The sequence below is a fragment of the Microdochium trichocladiopsis genome, assembly GCF_020744255.1.
Source record: "Microdochium trichocladiopsis strain MPI-CAGE-CH-0230 chromosome Unknown B0I36scaffold_6, whole genome shotgun sequence".
Taxonomy (NCBI): Eukaryota; Fungi; Ascomycota; class Sordariomycetes; order Xylariales; family Microdochiaceae; genus Microdochium; species Microdochium trichocladiopsis.
In genome coordinates, this window is record NW_025763549.1 from 1,060,390 (window position 1) to 1,084,357 (window position 23,968).

The 23,968-nt window shown below is 56.8% G+C and overlaps 5 protein-coding genes across 5 annotated transcripts; 3 read left to right on the forward strand and 2 right to left on the reverse strand.

Moving 5' to 3' along the window:
* Window positions 1-6,760: 6,760 nt before the first annotated feature.
* Window positions 6,761-7,730, forward strand: B0I36DRAFT_128526 (uncharacterized protein). The gene is made up of 2 exons (XM_046148163.1): window positions 6,761-7,174; window positions 7,240-7,730. The coding sequence occupies exons 1-2, from the start codon at window positions 6,859-6,861 to the stop codon at window positions 7,536-7,538; spliced, it is 615 nt and encodes a 204-aa protein (XP_046011408.1). The 5' UTR covers window positions 6,761-6,858; the 3' UTR covers window positions 7,539-7,730.
* A 3,051-nt stretch (window positions 7,731-10,781) lies between these two features.
* On the reverse strand, window positions 10,782-12,524 carry B0I36DRAFT_244278 (uncharacterized protein; the record flags this gene model as incomplete). Its single annotated transcript, XM_046150043.1, has 3 exons — window positions 10,782-11,138; window positions 11,202-12,123; window positions 12,409-12,524. The coding sequence occupies 3 exons, from the start codon at window positions 12,522-12,524 to the stop codon at window positions 10,782-10,784; spliced, it is 1,395 nt and encodes a 464-aa protein (XP_046011409.1).
* A 2,193-nt stretch (window positions 12,525-14,717) lies between these two features.
* Window positions 14,718-16,837, forward strand: B0I36DRAFT_384693 (glycoside hydrolase superfamily; the record flags this gene model as incomplete). Its single annotated transcript, XM_046161021.1, has 2 exons — window positions 14,718-15,843; window positions 15,923-16,837. The coding sequence occupies exons 1-2, from the start codon at window positions 15,208-15,210 to the stop codon at window positions 16,835-16,837; spliced, it is 1,551 nt and encodes a 516-aa protein (XP_046011410.1). The 5' UTR covers window positions 14,718-15,207.
* A 364-nt stretch (window positions 16,838-17,201) lies between these two features.
* B0I36DRAFT_363709 (uncharacterized protein) lies at window positions 17,202-21,113 on the reverse strand (the record flags this gene model as incomplete). The annotated part of the gene is made up of 3 exons (XM_046158857.1): window positions 17,202-19,078; window positions 19,132-19,555; window positions 19,617-21,113. The coding sequence occupies 3 exons, from the start codon at window positions 21,111-21,113 to the stop codon at window positions 17,202-17,204; spliced, it is 3,798 nt and encodes a 1,265-aa protein (XP_046011411.1).
* Window positions 21,114-22,560: 1,447 nt separating this feature from the next.
* On the forward strand, window positions 22,561-23,435 carry B0I36DRAFT_245760 (uncharacterized protein; the record flags this gene model as incomplete). Its single annotated transcript, XM_046150182.1, has 4 exons — window positions 22,561-22,762; window positions 22,851-22,970; window positions 23,036-23,233; window positions 23,341-23,435. 4 exons carry the CDS (start codon window positions 22,561-22,563, stop codon window positions 23,433-23,435), a joined length of 615 nt encoding a protein of 204 aa, XP_046011412.1.
* Window positions 23,436-23,968: the final 533 nt, after the last annotated feature.

Below are 23,968 nucleotides of genomic sequence, written 5' to 3' on the forward strand. Positions count from 1 at the left end.
AAGCCACACATGGACTTTGGGAGGAGGGAGAGCAACTAGCAGGCCGAGAAGAGCACGCGCGGATCAAGTGGCTGCGGCGGGAGTAATATGGCTGAGAGAGCGGCCGGCGATGGGCGGGTGTTGTGCCTGCTGGCGCGGGCAGAGAGGTCTGGTACTTGGTGTACATGTGCCGACGTACTGGGGAGCACGCCCGAGGTATCCAGGGTCCCCCCTCTGCTCATCTCGCGGGCTGGGCCTGTGAGACGGGGGCGTGGCGGCAAGGGGGCCGGGCGTGCGCCTAAACGGCCTGTCACGCGGCCAGGGCCGGCCTGCAAGTGCCTGCGCCGATGGGCAGCGCCGTCTCGTCGGAAAGAAGGGTGCAGCGCGCATCGAGATAGCAGCGACTCATCACTCGGCGCATGGGCGGCGCATGGGGCGGAAGTGCATGAGCTGTCCCTGCGATCGTTGCAGGGGCTGCACTCATCCATCCTCGGTCGCAGATGGGGGTCCCGGGCCCTGGCCCTGGCCTGGCCACGGGCACGCCCCGGCGAGCCTCTCTCTCGAGGTGGTTTCTTCCCAAGCTTGACAGCAGCGAAACGAGCCCTGGGTGGTGCTCAGAGGCCAGCCAGCAGCCCACGGATGCATCTGTCAAGCTTGTCTTTGTCGTCGTGGCGAGCCGTGGTTGCTGCCGTGGTTGTGCTGAGGTCCTCAAGCACGCCCAAAGGCCCATTGCACCTGCACGTAATTCACTGGTTGCCAAAAATAATGCAAGTCCACACACGTGCACCTGCCTGGCCGGCTGATCAAGTGTGGCTGGAGGCGTGGACAACCGCATGCTGCGGACGGGAAGAACTCCTCCACGTCTGTCCTCGATTCCCTCCCATCTCCTCCCGCCCGGCGCTCCTCTGTCCCATACCGGCGGACGTGGCTGATGCTGCCAAGGCCCGCGCCCACGCCGCACTTCCGCCAAACAACTCCAAGGCCTAGCCTGGGCCCGCCGCCCTGCCTCGTCGATCTCGAGCACACGTCCCAACCAGCCCACGCAATCATGCCTCTGAACTTACTCCATCCTCATTGTTCAGAATCAGTCTCCAGGTGAAGCCGCAAGAGTTCTGCCAAGGCCCTGCCTAGGCCTTCTTGGTGCGACCTGCCAGCCGCCCCCGCGCGTCGCTGGCCCAGGTCCTCGTCAGGCCTCCAACCTTTTCGCCACAAAGATCGTGTCCAGCTTCTGGCTGCATACTTAGGCGGGGCACACCAGGACATCCATGGATGCGGCGCAAAGAGTCGCGCAAGGGAGCAGGTACCTAGACTTCAGTACGCCTGCAGCTCGCGGCTGAGTACCACCGCCCGGACAGTACGCTGGCGACTCCGTGACAACGACTTGTGGCGCAACTGGGGACTCATCTCGGAACTTACCAGTGTCGATCGGCAACTTTCCACCCTTCCACTCTCGCTCCTCATGAGGCCAATGCTTCGTCCATCTGGCACCAACGGCAAAGACCTCCCCATTGTTACGGGCCCGTTTCCGAACGCAAGACCTTTCCTCGCTCGGCCCCAATCCACCATCAGTGCGTCACACGCCCCACGGAGATAGCAGGCACCCCACAGCTTGCACAACTTCCACGATAGCAGCAGGGGTCTGTGATCAGGCCAGGGCTCCGTCGGCCGAAGATACCACGAAAGCCCAACTACAGTGCAGCAGGCCCGACAGATGCGAGGTCCACAGCTCCTCTCCTCCTCGCCTCAGATGTCCTGTCCGTTTCAAAACATTGGCACCGAGGAGTATGATGCTGTAGCAGGCCAGATTGCACAGCTTTGGGCTAAACAACCACCCAGTTTGGAGCTTCACCATTTTTGGGTTCCTGGAAAGTCTTAGCCTTCTGTGCGAGCACGTGGCTTGGCTTCTTGCTCCTGAAATGTACACGGCGCAACCTCGTGTGCTGTAGCGAATTTGGTCAGCTGCCGGGTGCATGGTACCATCTGGTCTGTAAAGGACAAGCCAAGGACGGCACCATCGTAGTGATCTGCCATCAAAGTTTCCGCTAGCCAGGCGCCACATTGCGGCTCAACGTCGTGGAACTGGGGTTGGGGGGGGGGGGGGATAAAACAATGGGCGTTGACTGCTTGACTGGACGCGAGAGCCGAAATCCGTCAGTCATCCCTACCATCACTATGATGCCTCAGCCGCCTCTGAAACAACGAGTTCTAGACGTTGGAACGGCAACTCGGTTTCGGCATAGCTATACACTTGCGCCATGTACGTACCGGTGTGCCAATTCACCATTTGTGACCCCGCCTAGCCAACCGCCGACCAATCTTCATGGGGTTTGTGTGACCTCCACCTCCGTTCTATACATTCTGAGTTCGAGCACTTTGTACCAACCTCGTTCGTAGCGTGCAGCACCAGCATGCAGGACTGGACCGCCTCACGCATATGCTTGGTTTCTAGGCGTAGCTTCCAAGCTGTTATGGTGCAAAAGAGCACCCCTCGCTCCATGTCGGCTGCTGCGTCTACGACCAGCCTCCTCTCCACGACTTGCGAAAGATACTCCCCGGTCCGTGACGTTCCACACCGGTACCGGGCCCCGGCCACTTTGCAATATCTCCAGATTGCGCAAAAGTTCTTCACGCAAAGATCTGTCCTGGGACAGGTTGTTCGCAGCGGCGTTGCCTTCATCAAAAGAGTCAGTCTTTCTTGAGCGTAACAGTGGCACATTGCATCAGAAGGGCCAGTCCTCCAGCCTGCATCCCTGCAGTCACCACTTTGCACCCGTTTGACGAGACACTGGCTTCTGGCAGCCCGCCTAGAGCAAAGATGCCAATAAAGAAGGCTTTGGGCCCAGAAAAGCCTACATACCACCTTGGTGGCCCTCAACAACTAGCAGCTCGGTCTCTATTTTGTTCCGCTCAGTTACCAAGGAGCCAGCCCGACACACTCAACTCTGACCATACGTCAGCCACTATTGAAGCACGATGTGTGTTACCGCGCATTTTGCATGTTACCCGCTGCAGCCTGGAATACCCGACCTCGCCCCTGCAGTCAGCTTTGGAGCGATCAATGGTCGGCACCAGCATGTGGGCCAGTGCCGCAAAACACGCTGGCATGGGTTGTCGCAGTCACGCATTAGACGGTCAGCGATACAATCATGTGTGGCAGCTGCGCAGTACGTCAGAGAATGTCAACGATGCGCTGCTGAAACCACGAGAGTGGGACGGACGAGGCCAATAAGCAGAAACGCCCATGCGGGATCGAGTGCCGGCCTCTAGATGCCGCCTGTGCCAAAAGAGATGACGGCATTCCGCCTGCTAGCGTGTTTCAGCATGTGGCCGCGCTCCGCCGACACTCAAGAGGAGTGGGCAGCCATTCGAACGAGAGGCCCGATGCAGCGCTGACGTGCTGCATCATCACTGGCGGAAGGCCAGGACCTCGAGTCGGGTGGTTTCATGGCCTCAAGCTCCCACGGCACCACCTGCACACCATACCACACCACACCAACAGCACGATCGACCGCATGGCAGTGAGTTGCGCCGACAGACCTTGACGCAGCTCACCAAGCCGAAGTGGCTGACATCAGACCTCGAGGACGCGCGACACAGTACACAGGCCTGTGGAGAATAGGCGACGTGGTCACCGGAGGGTGTTGTCGTGCTCCGACCGTCAAAAGTTCCAAAGCCTCGCCGCGCAATGAAAGCGGTTGCGAGGGTCGTAGTTCACATCCGGTCCCCCGCTCGGCTTTCTGACTGAGATTGGGTCGATGCTTTGTCATTGCATAAGGCTGGTCACACCACCCGCCCATCTCCAGCCTTGCTCGCCCATAATCCTTGTGCGAGGTCAAGGATCGCGTCGAACTCTCACACTTCGTCTGATGTCTGCAATAGGAAAATTATTACTCTTAACGCTGCGAGGCTGCGAAGTTTCTGATGTTGTCGTGCGTCGGTTCTACAGCAGACGCCAGCTGTACTCGGTTCGCTTGTCCACTCACTAGATGGGGCATCTCGTGCTACCTTTCCTTAATTCCCATTCACTTTGCTCTCTCGAGGCACGAGAATCGGCAAGACGCCTCCTGCTCTCCCCCCAGCTCATGTCCAAGAGGCCAAGCGACAGAAATGCCAGCTACTCTGCCGTGTTTGTGAAGCAAGGCACTCTTGCCCGCTGTGCATCGTCGCGTCCATGCTCTACGCACGATAGCCAATTTCCTTGGAGCCTCCCTACTAAGCAGCTAAGCAGAGCAACTTAGGCAAATGTAACGCTTTCGCTGGCGTTGTGTTCTGCACGCGCACTCAAACCTTCATCCGCTGGTGTTTAGTGGAGGATTGTGGCGTTGGCTACCCATAAATGGCAGGCGCTACGGCGTCTAGCGCGCAGATTTCGACAGATTTCAACCGAGACATGGGCTGATCGAAAGGGGAGGCTCTCCCGGTGCAACCTCGATCTGGATAATCCAGGCTAGCCTATCCTCCATAGGGCAGATTGCCAGGGGTCTGGCAAGCACAAGAAAGCCTGCTAATTTGCGACGCATAAATTCACGATGGGCACAACCCACCACTGTATGACGATGCGTGCGCTAGCAGCATAGGAGCATCAGCAAACCGCCTCGTTTGTTGTGCGCTACTTTGTCTGGATGCGCCGGACATTACATACCGGAAGCGGACGTCCCTTGCACAACAACTGGCATCTCCCTTCTCCTCTTGGACGCAGTTGACGCGCAAAGAGCATCTTGAATGTGATGCCCGGCAGAGTCATTCCCGGCATATATGTGCGTCCCTATCCTTACGAGGCCATTCTCTCGTCCTCGTTGTAGATTAGCATCGATTTCTTCCCAAAACGGCAGTCGTCGCGAATCCGGCGATATCTGCTCACCCGACATCAACATCTCGAAGCGCTTGCCCGGGGATTGACGCCGTGTCCACCGCGCACAGGATACCACAACGCTGCGAGTTCATCCTTGTATTGTCTATTTGCATCAGTCTTGCAACACCAGAATGGCATGCGATGGCATCGAATTCCATTCGAATGACGGGAGGAATTAGTGTTCAGTTGCACAAGCTTTGTGCACTGCTGCTCTGGAGGATTGGAGAGCGACAACAAGGGACCGTGGATGCTTTGGATTGGGTCTACCCCCACCACAAAGTCAATGGCCGCAACGGACGGTCTTTCGGCACTGGATGTGTGTGGCAAGTGCTGATCGTGGTGTGCTGCTTGGCCACAACCCTACCGCGGCAGCGCAATGCGCCACACTGTCCGCGTGTGCAGAGCCCGACACCACTAACCGGCTCTGCCCTTCACAAGAGAGGCTCGGCAGGAATACCGCTCCGCCCCCGGCCAGCGATCGCGACGAGGGGTGCCAGGTCCGTAGTCGTTCCGCTGCGGGCGGGCGGGTGTGCGTGCATTTCTCCATGAATAGATGCTGGGGGCGGAGATCGTGAACGTGCATCACCGTCACCGTTCGACCGTCACCGTTGATCTGCACCAGGCATCCCGGCCACCAGCCTTCCCAGGAGAAAGGGTCGCTCCAGCCTGCATCGCCCATCGGAACTTGCCAGAGTCGGCCGAGAGAGAGGTCAAGAGTGATGTGCAGTACGGCAAGCACTGCCACGCCGCTCTGCAACCTCGCAGATCTTTGCCGGCTTGATCTATACTCCCGTGCCTGGACGGGGTTCAACACGAGGAGATCGCCATGCTCGGATCCGGAGAACACCAGACAGAAGCCCTTAAGAAGCTCAGAGGAAGGACTTTTCAAGGGTCGTCGTACGACCCTTGATTCACTTTCTCTTCTCTACTGCCGTCCCCATCTGCCTGCCTTTCCTTTCGGGAAGATGATCGCCAATCTTCGCATGCTTGTCCCCTCGGGCACCATTCGGGTCATCCCATCGCCGCCACGTCGTCGTTGATTGACGCCACAGTTCTCACGATGCGGGCGCAATTAATGCCTGCCCTGCCAGATATACTCTCCGCAAGCAAAGTTCCTGCTTGGACATCCACCTGTCGCACCGATCTTGTAAGGACAGCTAGACCGCTCACGAGCCGAAATCCAGGTTGTGGGCGTGGAAAAACCACGCCACGTTGGACTAGCCGGGCCTTGTCGTTCTGGGGTTGCTGCACTGGCCGGGGTGGTCATCCACCACCCCTAACCTAACACCCATGGAAATCAGGGGACGCCCTTTCGCTTGCTGGTGCTCGAGGCACGCGGAACGCTGCCATTTTCCCGGCAGTGAGAAAGGTAGGCGAGACGAGGCGAGGCGAGGCGAGGGTGGGATGGAGGGTATGAGCGGACAGGGTTGGCTCATTCTCGACAACTGAGCGGAGAGGCGAGCCTAGCTGATCCTGGAGGCAGTCTACGTGGTTCAAGTCTGTCCCCGTGAGCATGAGGGCTCTGGCAGAAGGACGACCAAACGAGCGAAGATGGCTTGTGACAGTGAGCCTCTCCTCTGCCCCAGTTCGCGAGCTCCAACAACTTGCACAGCTCCCCGTTCCCTGTCCCTTGTGTTCGCCCCCCTCCCCTCCTCCCCATGCATGTAAAATGATGACAGTTTGTGTCCTGGTGGCTTCTTTTCCGCCAATTAGAGATTGGCGCCTCGTTCTCCCCGTGGTTGCACACGACTGTCCCCTCCTGTCAGAGTCTTACTTCATCCATTTTTTCTTGCCTCTCAATTTCCTTGCACGCCCTGCCCACCAGTCATAATAACATCGCCATGCTATTATGACAGTGGGGATGGCAAGTTTGTCCTTCCCCACCGAGCCAGGCACCAGGGTTCGGAGGGTGGGGAGCCAGGGCGGGTTCCGGGCTCGGACGAGACGGGAAAGCACTAGGAAGGAAAAGGTTAACATGGATAAAGACGGCGACGAGGAACCCAGGGTCGGAAGGGACAACGTCATGGATGCAACCGTGCGATGCTGATCTTGTCTGCTTTTGTTGGCGTTGTCATTCTTCTTTCACTTCACTCCCCAGCTTGTGTCTGGCGGAGCATGATGGGGGACGACGATGCAACGGGGCGTCGTATGCTTTGTACCTCTGCGCTCGCAGCCGCGCGGCGGGAGGACCCCTTTCGAGTCAGGTCGGGCCGCTCAGGTCAAAGCCAGGTCCGACAACGACGAAGGCCGATGATGAGGGCCGACCGGCTACCTGTGGCAGGTGGACAATGATGTGCGCACATACATGGACATATATGCGCCGCGCTCGGCGAGGTGCATACGGTAAGCAGGGACATACTTCATTCAAACCTGATCTTGCCTTACCTGACCTGACATACCTACCGTAGGGATGGCGAAGAATTGTCTGCATGAAGACGTACGCGTGTATTATGCACGCGCGCTTCCACATGTCGGAAAGGCACCCAAGGAAGGGCATAGATGGATTGTGAATGGTGAGCGAGCGAGCTCTCTGCCCTGCCCGATATCTGACAACACCCTGGCCTATAACGCGCCGTGCAGGGTCACATCCTCGGCGCGCGTCGTGGGCTTTGTGGGCCTCGATTCGAGGACGACGACGACGACGATTACGGCCAGGACGACGGGCGGGTTCTTTGGCTTGCGGGAATGGATGCGTTGCCGGCCTTGACAAACCACTGACAGCGGGGCCGGCAAGCTCCACGACAAAAACAAATTCTCCATGCGGATTGAGTGTCATTTTGAGACGACGATGACGTCGTATGGAGAAATAAAACAAAGGAGTAATGTTTCCCCCACCATTTTCCTCGGAACGAGACGTCTCTTGTCTCGTTGGTTGCAGGGCGAACGACTCAGCATGCTTGTTGGGCGGAGTCTTAGTCGACGACGGGACCCTTGTCAATCGTCCAGTCTTGGGAAAACCCCCCGGGGGTGATTTGCTCTTGGGTACGGCGGCGGCGGCGCACGTGGGTCCACATGCTGAGGTTGTTCCAGGGACCGGGATTAGTTAACCTGGACTTTGACGGGCGGTTACGGTAGTTTATGAGGAGGCTTTCTATTGTCCCTTGCAGCAGCAGCAGGTCACAGCAGTGCGTTCTCCAGGGTCAGGCTGGATGGGATGGAATGGATGGAGCTCTGTCGCCCGCTCGACGCGCGGGTGCGGCGCGCCCTCCCGTCTGGCTTGTGATGCTGAATGCCATGTGGGACATGGGAACGGCGGGGACGGCCAACCCCCAATAGCCGACGGGACATGTGCAGTGTGTGTGATCTGGCCGCACGCAACAACCGACATGAGATGAATAGTCCGAGCTGGGGAAGTTCATGTCGTGGTAGTACTGTGGGTGGACTAGACCGAGACAACGGTTGAGAAAAAAGAAAAGTCTAATTTGTCCCCCCCCCCCGGTCCAGTCTCACTTTGTCGTCATGCAATAGGCGGTTCGGAGAAAACTCCCAAAGTTGTGGAACTTGATTGCTAGTACAACTCGGCAATTCGTAATGGATGGGACATGCAAGAAACCCCGTCCCCCCCCCCAATGGTGATGGGGAATTCCCACTGTTGTTGACGATCATGATCCCTTTCGAGCCAGCGTCCATGCGAGAAAGACAACGAGCTTATGCGCAGAATTTGGGGAACATCTTCGGAACTAATCACGAGGAACTTTTCTTGTGCTCTCTCTCTCTCTCTCTCTCTCTCCATATATCCCTGTGTTGTGGGGGAAGCCCACGGCATATTACGCAAGCAAGTAAATGCTGCCGGATCTGGCAAACTACGCGCCCATCCTCTCGTGTTGCTCAAGTGTTTGACTGTCAATCTTTTTGTAAACTCCCTTCAGGTACAGGACCAACGACGGTCTGTCTTGTGTGTGTGTGTGTGTGTGTGTGTGTGTGTGTGTGTGTGTGTGTGTGGCGAAAGTGGCAGCAGTCGGAACGAGACTGCCGACAAGGCAAGGTAAACCGGTCGGCCGGCCGTCCAGTCAGTTTTGAGGAAAACCGGCTGGCGTCACCTGAAGCCCCCCTCTCCCCTGAGATGTCAGCCGTGTTGTTTCTCTAAAGAGACAGACCGGGCATGGGGGGGGAGGGCGCTTCAAGGAAAGCGGGTCAAGCGTCAGGTTGCGTTGGGACAAGGCGACGACGTGCCCTTTGTGTGTGGTGCCTGCCAAGAAGGGGCAGGGAAGGGGGGGCTTGTTAACAGGCGTAGGGTGACAGTTTGTGTGTGCTTGCTTGCTTTGCGTTACATCTAGCGCACTTGCTTGTCGGACACGTATTTGTGTTGTTGTTCAATGCACTCCACCCGATAAAAGTGTCACTATGAGATTTCGCGAGAGAGAGAGAGAGATAAAGTGGCAACTAAAAGGCCGATCGATCCCCCATGATGCCAACGCTTCTTTGCTGTTGGCTGGAAGCACACAGGGCCAGAGTTCGTATCGTCAGATACCGAGTAGATAGGGTGGTGTGGTTGTAACAAGCACTTCGAGGGATGTCGATTTAATAAGATAAAATAAAATAAAATAAAAAGGATTTTGTCGGTAGGGCCCTCGCGATCCTGCCAAGTGAATCTTGATGGCAAAGAGAAAGACTGCCTCGTTGCCATACTAACACGCGAGCGTCAGAATGTAAGTTTTTGTTCTTCAGCATAGGAGAAGTGGGAAGATCTTCATGATTTCCGACGCTCGAGACATCTCGTGTGTTCAACGACCATGGTTCTGGAATGGCTATTAATGTGCTGAGGCCGGGAGCAAAGTGAATAGATGCCTTGATGTATGAGACTTGTGCGGTCTCGAGAGTGAGATGTGTTCTCCATCGTGAACAGTCTAATTGCTTTCCTGGCCATATCCGTGTCGTACAGACAGCTGACTTTGCAAAACGATCCCAAGCACTAAGTGACTTACGACGCCTATGCAGCACGACGGCTCGCTCAAATCTAGCTAGACATTGCTCTTGCGGAAAATAAAGCTGGCCCGGTGGTGGTTTCGTTGGGCTTCTTTTTTTCAATATCTTTGGGTCTTGTTTTCTTTTCCAGAACAATCTTCACACCAGTCAAAGTAGTCGACATTTGCCGCCCACGTATATTTTTCTAACTCTTGAAAAATTGGTCGACTTGAGCAGGTCTCGTTCTTATGCGAACCTGAAGGCTTGTAGAAGACGGGATCGGTGATTGTGCATGGGTTTCCATTGTATTTGGTTATTATGATGGTCAGCAGGGTGAATCAATTTTCAGCCCATGTAAATATTGTACCCTCCACACCGCTGTATAGACTGCGCCGAGTGTGTGCTCGTTGGCAATCCATTCTGGGATGCAGGATTTCACGACTGAGAGGTTGTCATCTTTCCGAAAGCAATGGTCATGTTAAACATGCCTAGGGCACAGGAGAACCATCACCCGGGGATGTGAAGTATGACAACGAGCGAACATGCGCTGATCTACCACAAACACTCGTATTTCTCTGAAGCTGTTATGGACTCGTAATTGTAATTGCCAAAAAAAAAAGAAAAGGAACACTGTATAAACTTCATTCCATCTAGGCCGTCGCAGAGAATCATATTGATAGTGTCTTGCTGAGCGTGGTGCTCATTCATCATCGTGTCGGGAGTTCTGTACTGAAGGTGCCATGTCCAGGCAGGAAATGATCCGAATTGCAAACGCCGAATCGAGCGACAGACCGTATGCTTGACCAGATAATTCAAAGTGGCCGGGCAGCGGTCTGTATCTCGATGTCAAAGACAACATCATCGCGCTCAAGCGTTCTGCTCAAGCTGTAGGTGTGGAGCCTCTCCATGCCAAATATATCTATGTAGGAAAGGAATGCTGTGGCTCCCACCGTAGTGGGAGGACTCTCGTATGCCTAGATCCCAACCCATCGAAGCAGAGGCAACGAATCATTATGTTGCTGTGCAGCTCGTCAGTGGTTTGGTCTCACAAAACGTCCTGGAGGTTCCAGTCGCCCTTCTGGGCTCTTTCGAGAACGATGCGGCCCTTCTCAGTCAGGTTAGGTTGTCCTCCCCTTTCAGTGACCTGGGTAAAGAACACCGGCTCGAATGGTTTGTTCTCGCGCTCTCTTTCTCTAGCCTTTTCTCTTTGGTTCTCCTCGAGTTCTTGCTTGACAGTTGTAGCCTTTGAGAACTGCTTCGCGTGGATGGCATCTGTAACACCACCCCAGAGTGTGAGGGACTCGTTTGGTGCTTGCTGCTCCTTGGGGGGTAATGTCTTGCCGGCAACAGCGAGCGGATTCACATCAATGATGGTGGTTTGCTTGTCGGCAGGATGAGAGCTCTGAGTTCAAACATTGATTAGCGGGAGTACAGCACGGCTGACAGCATCTGCAGGGAAACATACAACAGGCTTAGGGCCAAGGGTGAAGACGATCTTGTCTTTCCACGACCCAGCAAGGCGGACCAGCACATCCTTGTCTGGGACGTCCTTGATTTGTGTCTTGGTGTCGTTGTCGGGGTCGTAGTGGAAGACCACGCCCTCCATACGGTTCTGCGCGCGGCCGAGCCAGCCGTCTTCGATATAGTTGAGGATCGCCTTTATCTTGGTCTTTGGGCATGTGATATAGGCAACGTCAGCGACGCTAACGCTGAGGGCGCCACGCAGGATGCCGCCCAGGTGTGCCGATGGATGGGTGAGCTGATAGGTCTCGTTGTCACGCTTTTCCGAAGTGATGAAGATCCCGAGGTTGTGCTCGCCAGGAGAAACCTTGATGGCGGTTCCGGTGAACTTGGCACTGATCTGGTCGTAACCCCGGGCGTGAAGCCCCTTCTCGGGGCAGCTAATATAGAACGCGCTCACAGGCGGGTGGTGAGATGTTTGCTCCGTCAGATATGATATCCTAGTGGTAGGAGCTGCCGGGGTTGCAGCAGTCTGGAGGACCGAGACATTGGACGCGGTCTTGGGATCGCCCTTGGCAGAGCGGATAGATGAGGCGCTGCTGACATTGCCACTGCCAGGAACGCTCGCGACATCTCGAGTGTTGATCAGAGGTGCATTGTTCTCGGCCTCCCAATTGCAGCGGAAGAACTCGCCCAGGCATGAGTTGTAGGGTTTGCAGGGTTTGCCTTTGATGTACTTCAGATCTTTGGTGAACCAGAAACGAAGAACCTCGAGCATACGGTCTACTGGCTCATCGGATGTGCCAATGGCGGCGAACGCGCTCGGGCTATCGAGATAAGTCCAATATTCGAGGTTGGGCGTCGGCTCGAGAAGCTGTGACGGCAGCGAGAAGCGGACCGCGGCAAGATCGGCCACACCTATGAATCTGGCGATCCGGTGAGACGGTAGGTTAGCATTGTTTTCTGATAACGCCGAAGCCTGTCGGACGACTGGGTCACGATTGTTGCTGGCGAGAGCAGAGCCCGTGCCGGCGGTCTTTGAGAATGCGAAGACACTCTTGGCCCCGCAGGCTCTATAAGGGTGTCGACAGCAGCGCCGATGCCACCTGGTCTATAGAGGTAGGCTGGACCGAATCGAAAGGGCGCTGGCACGTAGGAAACATGACGCCGCACGCTACAAGCAAGAACGGTAGGCCGGGAGCGAGACTCACTTGCGGAGGATAGAGATGAAGGTCTTGAGCTTGGAGCCATCGCTCTGGGGAGCATCCTCGTCACCAGCCGGATGGGCGACTGTTGGCGGAGGGTCTGTGGTCGTGGCGGCAGACATGGTGTGCTGTCGACGGTGAGGAGCAGTGGTGATGGGTTGGAGAAAGTGGTGGCGAGATCGGAGGGCAGGCGTCGAGATAATGGTCGAAAGGTTGGATGGATGCACGGGCACGGCGGGGCACGGAGGCGGGAGGAGCCCTGTTGGGTACGCGGGGGGCAGCTGGGGCCTTTGAGACGAGCAGGCTCGCGGACGGCGCCAGGCAGAGGACGCAGGAATGCCTTTGCAGCAACTGGAGAGGCGGCGAGGACTGGGCCGACGAGCAGGAGTCAGGAAGGAAGAGGAGGCGGCAAGAGGTGGCGGGCGATGCACGGCATGGCACGGCATGGCATACCACATGCAGCAGGTACAGTACAGAACAGACGTGGGTGGCACTATCTGGTCCCGTCTACTAGCTAGCTTGGTGGCCCGGGGGCGGCCTGGCCTGGATCAGCTTGCGTCTGAGTGGCGGTGGGCGGCGGCGCATTGTGGTGCTGGGGGGGGGGGGCAAGTTCAACATGAGACTGTATGTACGTTGATGTATGCTCACCCCTATGTCACCCACTGTTGCCTCTTGCTCTCTCTCTTTGCTGCAATCCACAAGGGCTGCGCAAGGGCAGGCAGACCGACTGTCTGCAACAACTTTCACTTTCCTTTGCTTGGTCTCTTGTCGACCTCTCCGCCCGGCCCCCGCCAGAGCCTCCAGGGCTGGTGGTGTGGTCCAGACTCGAGATAGTTACTCCCACCCGGGCGGCTCCACCACCGTGGCCCCTGACTTATGGCCGCCTCTGCTCGATTGGCACCTGGCTGGCATCAGTTCGTCTCTAGCTTGCGGCGCCCGGTCACAGCCGCCCGGGGGCCCTGTGCTGGCAGCATACGCTCATAGTTCGTAGCTATCGACTGGCGAGTGCTTCGACATTGCAGTTAGTTGTTGACGCGCAAGTGCCCTCAAGATAATACCTTCGCAGTGCGCGCTCTTATCGAGCCTATCAGCAGAGAGACCCTGCAGCAGAGGACCATGTCATCCCCCAAACCCCCAGAATGTCTTGTGCCTCCCGCCGCGCCATCCCGCGACCCAAGCCTCATGCCCGACAGCCAATCAATCCACCACGAGCCACAGCGCCTGGCCCCCATCACCAACGGCCACATGACTCTCCCCGCGCCTTCGGTCCATCCGCACGAGCATCTTACCTTGACATCGTGACCAGTCTGACCACCAGCACTGGAGTCGCACGCCGCTGCCCACCCTCAATGAGGATCCTCCTCAGGACATACCAAGCCAGCGTGAACGCCCTTTGCCAGGGCCACCGGCCAAGGCCCTTGTTCCAGAGCGGTACTAGCAGTTATAGGACGTGACGTCAGCTGCAGTGGTCTGTCTGGGTATCGCGGCGGCGTCGGTGGCACGCCGATCAGTGGTGCTGGGGGCCATCGAGCTGTGCTGCTGCTAGCTCAGGTACCGTCCGTCCGTACAGGGCACTCTGGTCAATCTCTCCGCCTGCAGCAATGGTCCTAGCAAGGGTCCATCAAGCACGAGAAGACAACCTCGTGGCGCTCGTGGCTCCTCCATTGGAGTTTGTGCGAGCGAAAAATCCAATTGTCGGCTGCCGCCTGTGCAGCAGCGCCAAACTCAGTCAGTCTTGTCGAGCGCGGAACCATCCATCACTCTCCCCATTGGTAATCCACAACTCTGAAACGCTTGGGGGTATGGCTCTCGGTGACCAAACGTCAAAGACCTCGTTGTTCGGATTCGGGCCCATGGCCACTGGAAGCCATGCAGTCCTCAATGGCGACGAGGTAAAGGGGCAGCGAGCGCCGAGCATCATCATGCCTCACCTGGCAACCCTCTACATAATGTCGCATCGCTAGGTGCATTGCGTTGCTGTCAAGTGCAATCCCGTCGTTGGAAATGGGTCGATGCGGTGCCAACCAAAACGAGTGTTCTGGAACGTGCATACTGTAAACTCCAGTGCTTCGCCTGGACGGTTTCCAGCTTTGGCATTGTGTTCCTTCTGCGATTATGCGGCGCAAGCGGGAAAGCCCCAAACTGGCAAAGCGCAAGATCTGTCCAGGCTCTAGTGAGCATCTAAAGCCTGCCCAGGTGATGTGTGCAGGGGCTTGCCTGCAGCGACACCGGACATGCAGCCCGGGGTTGCCATTAGAGCCTCAACGATCGGCCAAACCTTGTCTTCACGCCATCTTTAGATGGTGAACTCGCTGTCTACGGGCAGGCCTCGCGGAATGGCCACGGGATAGCAGGAAGAGGCAAGTACCGACAACCCCGATGTCAATCTCGTCCAGTCATGACGGATTTTGTGCATAAAAGGGTTTCCCCGGTACCTCGGGCCCTTGCCAGTAGTACGCAAAGCCGTGGTCAGAGATGTCTCGGGATCTGGTTGCAAATCCAGAAATGGAGAGAGGAGAGCGCACCGCCACAAGGCCGCGTCTCACTAAGCTGCAGATGAGGTCAACAATACGAGGTAAACTGTGGCCCCCCCTTCCTAAGCTTTTCTACTGGACCTGGCGATCTTCAACAACCTCTGGAACCGTGCTTAAACCTGACGACATGTAAAGTGCTCTCTACTCCTCCATTGCTCCTCCCTTGCGATTTCTGCGGCCCCATCGGCCACACTTCTGCCCGCAGCCTGCAACGCGCTGTCCAATGTCGCACACGCACACTCGCTCGTCCTCCTGCAGCAGCTGAGCCGCGATGGGCCACCAATCGAGACCATGGTCGCTGCGGGCAGCGGCGGGATTTGCCGGCGCCTGCTGCCTCGCCGCAGTCCCAGCCGTCGCGGCGGCGGCGGAATGGCCGGACGGGCCTCTGACGACGTCCGGGCGGTGGATCACCGATGCGTCCGGCTCGGTGGTGCAGCTCGCCGGCGTCAACTGGCCTGCGCACACGGCCGCCATGATCCCGGAGGGCCTGCAATACCAATCCGTCGCCTCGATTGTCGGGCGCATCAAGCAGGCCGGCTTCAATGTCGTCCGGCTGACCTATGCCACCGAAATGGTCGACCAGATCTACGCCGGAAGCCAGCAGCAGCCCGGCCCGGACGTGAGCCTCCGCTCGGCCGTGGACGCCGTGTTCGGCTCCGGCGACGGGGCGGCTCTGCTCAATGACATCCTGTCGCACAACCCGTCCTTCAGCGCCGACACGCCGCGGCTCAGCCTGTTCGACGCGATTGCTGCCGAGTGTGGCCGCCAGCAGATCTATGTCCACCTCGACAACCACGTCTCCAAGGCCGGATGGTGCTGCACGCCGCTGGACGGCAACTCATGGTGGGGAGACACCTACTTCGACGCGGGCAACTGGACCCGCGGGCTGTCGTACATGGCAGACCATGTGAGTCTGCAGCATTCCCCCCTCTCCCTGGTGATCACCCCCTCCGCCTGATATTGACAGCGCCTGGTCTTTCTTGCAGGGCAAATCCTGGCCAAACCTCGTCTCCATGTCCCTCCGCAACGAGCTCCGCCCGCCGCTCAACAATCTCAGCCTCACCGGCACCTCGTACAACTGGGCAACGTGGTACGCCCAGATGCAGCGCGGCGCCAGCGCCATCCACGCCGCCAACAGCAACCTGCTCGTCTACCTCTCGGGCCTGGACGGGGACACCACCCTCGGCCCCGTCATCCAGTCCACGCCCCTGTCCCCCTCGAGCACAATCTTCTCCCGCGCCGACTTTGCCCCCGGGTTCGAGGACAAGCTGGTCCTCGAGCTGCACGTGTACTGGAACATCGCGGGCTCCGTCGGCGGCGGCAGCGGGGGCAGCATCTCCTCTCTCGCCACGAGCTGCGACCCGCTCAACTCGTATCTCGACAAGGCCGGCTTCAGCAGCCTGACCAACACCACCGCCACGCAGTACCCAGTCATCCTGACAGAGTTCGGCTTCGACCAGTCCTCGGCCTCCAGCGTCGCCTCGCTGCTCCAGACAGGCGGCGGCGGCTACGCGCCCTGCCTGTTCTCGTACCTCCGCGAGAGGCAGGTCCCCGGGTGGATGCTCTGGCCCATGGCGGGCAGCTACTACGTCCGCGAGGGCGAACGCGACGCCGACGAGCCCTGGGGCCTGCTCACCCACGACTGGTCGGCCTGGCGCGCGGCCCAGTTCGTCTCCCAGGTCGTCGAGCCGGCGGCGAACTACACCCTCGGCCTGGGCGGCGGGCAGGCACCATCACCCCCTGCGTCTTCGCCACCGTCATCTGCTGGTGGTGGCAGTGGCGATGGTGGGGGCGGCGAGTCTTGGGCTTCTGGCATAAAGGAGAGGCTGGATATGGTCAAGGTACTTGGCGTTACGGCGGCGGCAGTGTTTTGGGCGGGCTCAAGATTCTACCTCGCGTAAAGGCAGACTGTGGCTTATCACAATGAAGGAAAAAGAAAAAAAAAGACACGCACAGAAATCGTGCAATAACATGCACGTAACTGCGCGTGCCTGATCTAAAGTGTTTGTGGGATCTGGTGCTTCGTATCCTGCAGTACCCAAATGGATAAAACAAAAAAGGCATTGTGCAGGAGAACTTCCATGTCGGGCTCTCGAAGTGCTTGTGATGAAATACATTTCGAATTGCAGCTAAACAAAGTCATCGTCATTCTGAAGAGCTGGGAACTCCCACTATACTATGCCACATGCGTCCCATCAACAACTGAGGTCTATCGAAATCGACGACCAACACACTTCTTCACCCACGTGGCAGCCGTGTGCCCCGTTACACGATTTCATAAGGGGGTGGTTCGTCGGCGGCGTGAATCTCATGAACCTGCGTCATGCTCGACTCTTTCTTGTCCTCAAACCCCCGATCCATGTGAACCTCGCTGACATCCTCTACGTGCGTAGGATCGACACCCTCAATGGTTTCGATGTGCATCACGGCGTCTTCTGGTAAAGCATCGTGTGGTCTCGCTACGCCATCTAGGCCATCGACGGTGCTGCTGCCAATAGCAGTAGTATCAATTGGCACAGTACGATGCAGCACGTCGACAAGCTCTTCTTTGTCCGCGTCGCGCACGTACGCAATATAATACGGCTCGCCGCCGCGGTTCAGCTCGTCCAGCAGCTCCTGCGAATCGCGCCGGTCGACAGTGACATTGGCGTCATTGTAGCTGAGCCACATGTTCTTCTTGTAGTCGCGGATCCAGACCCAGTAGTGCCCCGACGCCTGCCGGTCCCCGAGATGGCAGATGATCGCATGGATGGCATACTTATGTTGCTTCAGGTCTGCGTAGGCGGACTGGATCTCTTGTCGCACTTCTCTGAGCTTCGCGTTGGTCTCTTCGACAAGGTTCACAGAGTCTTCGTGTAGCTCTTCAACATATGCAACCACATCATGAGACGGTTCCGCACCATCTGAGCGCCGTCGCTTGAATGCAGCTGTCGAGGCAGGGGAGCTCTTCCTCTTGCTCATCACTGGTGCCAGATCTTTGAGAAGGTCCTGGTCCAACTCAGGAGGACCTGCTGGATCGAAGCTGTCTCCAAGATCGGCTTGGGTTGGGGGAGGATCAAAGTAGCTGCTGTTTTCCACAGGTTTGATGACAAACTCCGAGTCTTTGCGGGAACGTGCCTCCAACTCGCGCAGATATTCTTGAAGGACTCCCATTCTTCTTCGGGTTCGATCAAGGTCGGAGTCGTCGTTGGCGTCCATGTAGCGATCCAGATACAGAATCTCCGGAATCACGACTGGATTAACATTCTTCACACCAGAGTTGTCGGTACGCTGTATGCAAATGTGCAAGATGGGAGGCAGGGATCTGATTGTCGAATACCGCACTCTCGTTTCGTCAAGCACCTCAAAACCAAGGTTGCGATCGAGCGCTTCATACAACGAGGACGAAACTCCCTTCTCAGGATGAGGAAATGCCTGGATCCACCTGTCCAGCATCACCTCCTTCCTCTGTTCTTCTATGGCTTTCTCGGTCGTTGACCCTTTCTTGAGGTCGACTGTGTGGTGTACCATGGTTGTGAAGAACAGATCTGTAATGACGTCGGTCTGCACGTCGGGCAGATCTGGCATGGTGCCAGTGGGCCTGACAGAGCGGACAAGATGCTCCAGTATGTTGCCCATGATTTCGCCGACATCTTGCTGGGACGTGCCTCGGCGCTCGGACTGATCAAGTTTCCATGCGATACGTGCAGTGCGTTCCTCCAGTGTGAGTGCTTCAGGGAGCTCATCCTTGTTCGAGTCGACGTCCATAACGTCATGGCCCGAGCCTAATGGTGGAGGGCCGCCTGGTTCAGTAGTGGTCGGCTCAGCAGCTCCCTCAATCGAAGAGATTGCGGACATGGGCTCCGGCTCATTCACCAGAGTCTGTGAACTGCCCGCTGGTGAGTTTGCGCTAGTCTGTCCATCGGCGGGTTCAACCGTTACATTCACCATATCGACATCCTCACCAGCTGTCGCAGGCGGTGTAGGAGACGGCCGTGCCGGCAGAGGCGGCGGTTTTGTGTCTTGGCGCGGGGGGGCATCCTGTTTTGCGAGCAATTCTGCAGCTGACAGAAGAGCAGTATTCGCTAGCTTTTGGGATCCATGGACTGCTTTGTCTGTTGTTGTCTCAAGTCGTTCCAACAGGTCTTGAAGTGTTTCCACGACTATCACAAGTCAGCAATCGAAGTAGGACTCGTTTCCGCAACTAGAAGCTTACATTGGCGGGCAACTATAGCCTCGTCAAGGCTGAACTTAAGTGCGTTACCGCCAGTCGTTCTGCGGTTGACATGTTCCGCATCGAGCTCGAGCTTGAAATCATCAAAATTCTTCAGCAACCGCCGAATGGGCACTACATTGTAGAAGTACTGAAGCAAACTGTTCAAGTAACAGGTGTTGCCGATGTTGTAAATGCCGGGAGGGATGTCCATAGATTTAGCAGGCTCGCTTAAACTGTTGGATCCTGTGGACTCGTGCTTTGGAGTAGCTGCTTGTTTTGCTTGCAGGTGACCAGTCTCTGAACCTTGCAAGAAGGATGCCATCTGTTGCAATTCCTCAGCATCGTTCAACTCTCCAAGGCCGCGCTTGTGGTTGGCCAAAGAGTCTAGCGCTCTGGCCACCTCACTTCGCGATTTGGTTTCATCCTGAAGTAGTGGTGTCAGTCAGTAGATGTACCGCAGAGAAGCGGACAGAGAGTTTACGCACAAGATTGTGGACAAATCCCCGGATCAAGTCGGCTGGCCACGCCGCTTCTATCCCGAGAAGCTGCTCTGCAGCTTTGACAGAATAAACCCCGCTGGTGTTGTTCGGAAACGCTGAACCTTCGAACATCAACATATCGGGCTCCATCTGGCTGATTATTTGCAGCTTCGTCTCTCCTTCAATTATCTGGAGATGCTGTAGTGCTTTTGCCTTCTCGTCATCGGTCGGGTTCTGACCAATTATAGTTTTGTATTGATCGATGAAATACTGCGCATCGTTGCGCGCAGACGGTGTGGTCGCAAAATACTCGAAAGATGCGTTTGTGCTGCCGGCGTCATAACTGGAATCAAAGATGACTATGGCATCGCGGGCGATTTCGCTCCTATCTTTGATGCATCTGAGTGCTGCCTGGGTGAAGTTCTGCCGCCGCCTAGGGTCGATATTTGCAAGCAGGATTGCCGCCCACGAGAAGACTGTCGGGCCGTAGTCGCGGAGACAGCCAAGCAGATCCAGATCATCTTCCTCGATTTGATTGAGCAGAGATGGGGCGCTCCGGTACGGGTCGTAGTGTCCCTGCAAAACACGAAGCACTTGCTCCCAGGCTGGTGTAGGCCGAGTCGTGGTGAAGAGCAGAATCAGTTCGGCTCGTGCATCTTCGTAATGAGCCTGTAGCGTCCTGGTCAGAGTCGGCTCGTGCGGAGGGGTCGGCTGAGGCAGAAACCAGCACGCCTCGCCCTCTGGGTCTTCTCTCTCTTCCCAGCCTAGTGAGCGAAGTAAAGGATCGAAATCTGTGCTAAAAGAGACCATGAACCTCTTGTTGCGCTTCTTGATCTTCAGCGGCCCTGCATCTGGTTTGCGTGCGAGGTGGTCGCTTAGGTATACCAACATCGTGGAGGCAGCCTGCGTTCCATAGTCGGCCTCCACATCGGCATATCTGTCTGGATCATCTTCCCGCGCCCTCGCCAAATTTTCACGCACGCGCCCTACGTCCTGGAATAGGTCGACGTCCCTGTCGGTTATTCTGGGGGATGATGCGCGGATCTCGATGCTGAAGTGACAGTCTTGATCACAGCATATGAAGCGAGCAGCTGCGTAGGTGTAGTCGTGCTTGTTGCGTGACCGGTCTTCGGCAAAGTCGTTGGGACTTTGTTGCTCGTAAGCGAGTAGCATGTGTTGAGGATGGTCTTGGCCCAGTCTTCGGACGAGAGACGATGGGCCGTTGCTGCTGAAATGGAAATGGTGCCGGCAAAGCCCACACACAGTAGACACGAAATTGGCATGGCTGTCCTCGTAAGTTTGTGTGCCTATGAGCTGAAGTTCGTGGTCACATGGCTGTCTTGTGAAGAGCTCCGGCAGCTGTTGGTTGAGAAACGACTGAAGGGCCTTGGGTGATGTATAGGCCCTTGTCTGACCCGCGCGGAAGGACGCTTCTGCCTTGACCTTCATAGCATTGAGACGCTCGACGCCCGCAAAGGCTGGCTCATCCGCTTCCGAGCCCATGGTCGCGGTTCAGGACTGTAGGCAGTGCTGGGCTGTGCGATAGTGGTGTCAGTCAATACTGTCGCCTCAAGACTGAGGAGTATTATGAAAGCAGAAGAAAGCGTGATGACCGTGGGCGTGGCCGACATTTGTGGGAAAGGAGCCTGTAGGCAGCGAAATAAAATTCAAGACTTAAGCGGTAAACAGGCATGGGACATGCGGTAGTCGTAGAGTGGGAAGCTGGATTGCCCATGGCGTTTGCATGCTGGAGAGGTATGCGCAGTGGTATTTGTTCAAGCACGGGGAAATGATGCCGGGAGCACTCAAGTGTTCCTGTCTGGAACCATGCCACAGGGTGGCTAGCCGACGCGCATACACAAGCAACGAAGCCCCAGGACGTTGCGAAGCAAGAGCCCAGCATTCGGTTTGCACTGACGCACGGATGCTTCCATGCTGCAAGTCTCGCTTTGTAGTCGATTGGAGGCTTGCGACAAGGAAGTATAGCCCACAAACAGTGTGGCAGGTGCAGAATGCACGGGAAGCCAGTAGCTGCGCCAGGGGCAGTAGTTGACCACCCGTGATGGCTTGAAGCAAGCAGGGTCATTTTCCGGGAGCGGCGGAAAACAATATGATCAATGAAAGGCACAAAAACGACTTACATCAAGCTGCAAACGGGACGGTCGAGCCGGTGAGCTCTTTGAGGCAGCGCGCAGCCCAAAAGGGTTCAAAGGCGAGGCAGGAACACTCTATCGTGGTGTAAGGTTCATGATGGCCAGCGCGAAGCAGGGTGGTGAGCTGGCACAGCTAGTGGTGGAAACAGCAACAGGCCCAAAGCAGCTGGACGGCTGAGGATGTGCCAGTTGGAAGTTATTTCGTCTTCAGCCGGGCCTTTGGATGATTCTGGGACACGTAGATCGTAGAGGGGCGGTCGATATGTCCCCTCCACGGCGGAGTGCAGCGGCTACGGTTCTCCTCGGAAGCGGAGACTTGATTTCGAGATGCGAGACTGGACAAGTGATGCTGACAGGTAAGCTTCGAGCATTGATTGACGGCCTGATGGCGTGTCCTGGAGCCTCCAGAAATGCAGCGAATGGCAGCCTAAGTCAACTCAAGTGACCGTGCTGGCATCAGGCGATGGAGCTACGGCCGTTTGCGTGGGACTGGTGCCTCTGCGGACTGCTGCGTCATCCCAAGTTCATCACCAGACAGAGCTCTAGGTCTGTGGCTGACTAAGCCTCTCATCCCGCCATGCTCAAGTGCACTTGCAGCGCTTGTGCCAGGGATGAGGTAAGCGGGTAGCTTGGCTGACAAGGGGAAAACCTCGGGCAAACCATAGCTTGCGACTCGCCAGCCAACCAGACGCCGCTCAATTCGGCCCCATCGACTGAAGCTTCTCAATGTCGACCTCTTGCCAACAGCGCCTCCCAGTCCTGCTTCCGCCATCGCATCCAGCCCGAATCGGCCCACGATGGCCAACCCTCACCCCATCAAGCCCTTCGTGCCCGAGGCGCCGTATCACTCCAAGGATGCCCTGAGCAGCGCCACACACCACGGCCTCATTGGCGGCGCGGCCGGCTTTTTCTCTGCCGCTGTCCAGAACTCCCTCTCCAAGCAGAATGTAGGCTCCATGGGAGTCTTCACCCGCCACGGCGTGACAATTGGCACATACAGTATGTATCCAGCCTTCATGCACGTCCATGGATTGGCCCTTGGGCTGCTATTCCTGCCGACCCCATGCTAACTCGAGCTCAATTGCAGCTGCCGCCGCCGCCGTCTACGGTTTTTCCAAGGATGCCGCCGCCAACCTGCGCCAGAAGGACGACATCTACAACACAGCCATTGGAGGCTTCCTTGCGGGAGCTGCTACGGGTCTCAGGAGTACGTGGCCCTTGCGATACCCAGCTTAATTCAGGACTTTGCCTGCTAACAATCCTCGCCGACAGCCCAGCGTATACCCCGCGTCCTCGGCCACGGAGCCATCTTCGCCGTCGTCCTAACAGCGTTCAACTACACCGGCGGCACGCTGCAGGGCTACATGAGGGACGAGCGTGTGCACGATGAGTATGAGCGGAAAGAGGCGCTTCGCCTGAACCGCAGGAGGCCAATTACAGAGACCATCACCGAGATTGGTGAGGGCAGAGGTAAGGAGATTGAGAGCGGTGCTAGCTACCATGGCACCACTCTAGTCACGCAGGCACTCCAAGCTACTCCAAGTCGATCGCAAACTGACACGTGCTTCACCCTGCAGGCATTCACCCAGAGGGCTACGAGGAGCGGAGGCGAGAGCGCCTCAAGGCCGCCTACGGCCTCGACATTCAGCCTGTATCAGCGGACGTGAACTAGAATCCCCATTTCACGACTTCGCAAAAAATACATTAACCCCATGTACATAAAGCCGACCTCCTTTGTTTTCTCTCCTTATGTCGCCGCGGCGTGGAATGATACAATATTTGCATTTCCCCTTTCAACCGTTGCGGGAAAGGCCTTGACATGACTGAGTTCTTCGACAACCAACTCCTGGTAAGCTCAGCGTCGTGTCATCAACACCAATAGGTATGTCCGGCGACGTTTTCCTTTCTCAAATCATCTTCACACAGCACGCCTACAACAAAACAACCCAGACCCCCCCACGTTTGCACATGATGAGATTCTCTTTTAGAGGCTGTTTCTTACCCAGCGCCGAAAGGCGTCTGGGGATGATTATTCACATCACCATATTGTTCTATCATTCCTGAATATGCAAACCTCCTACCACCCTATACACATCATCACCAGGCAAGGAGTTACACATCAGCTAATCTGCCATGTGATCCAGGGCCTTGACGGTAGGCGAGTAGCCTTGCCTCTGGTATTGGCGGGCATTATTTCCCCCAATT

What these genes read in the sequence shown, in the direction of transcription:
- B0I36DRAFT_128526 (XM_046148163.1), top strand. Translation starts at nt 6,859, where the DNA reads ATGCAACCGTGCGATGCTGATCTTGTCTGCTTTTGTTGGCGTTGTCAT. An exon ending in CGCTCGGCGAGGTGCATACG is followed by an intron (nt 7,175 to 7,239) that starts GTAAGCAGGGAC and finishes TACCTACCGTAG; the next exon opens with GGATGGCGAAGAATTGTCTG.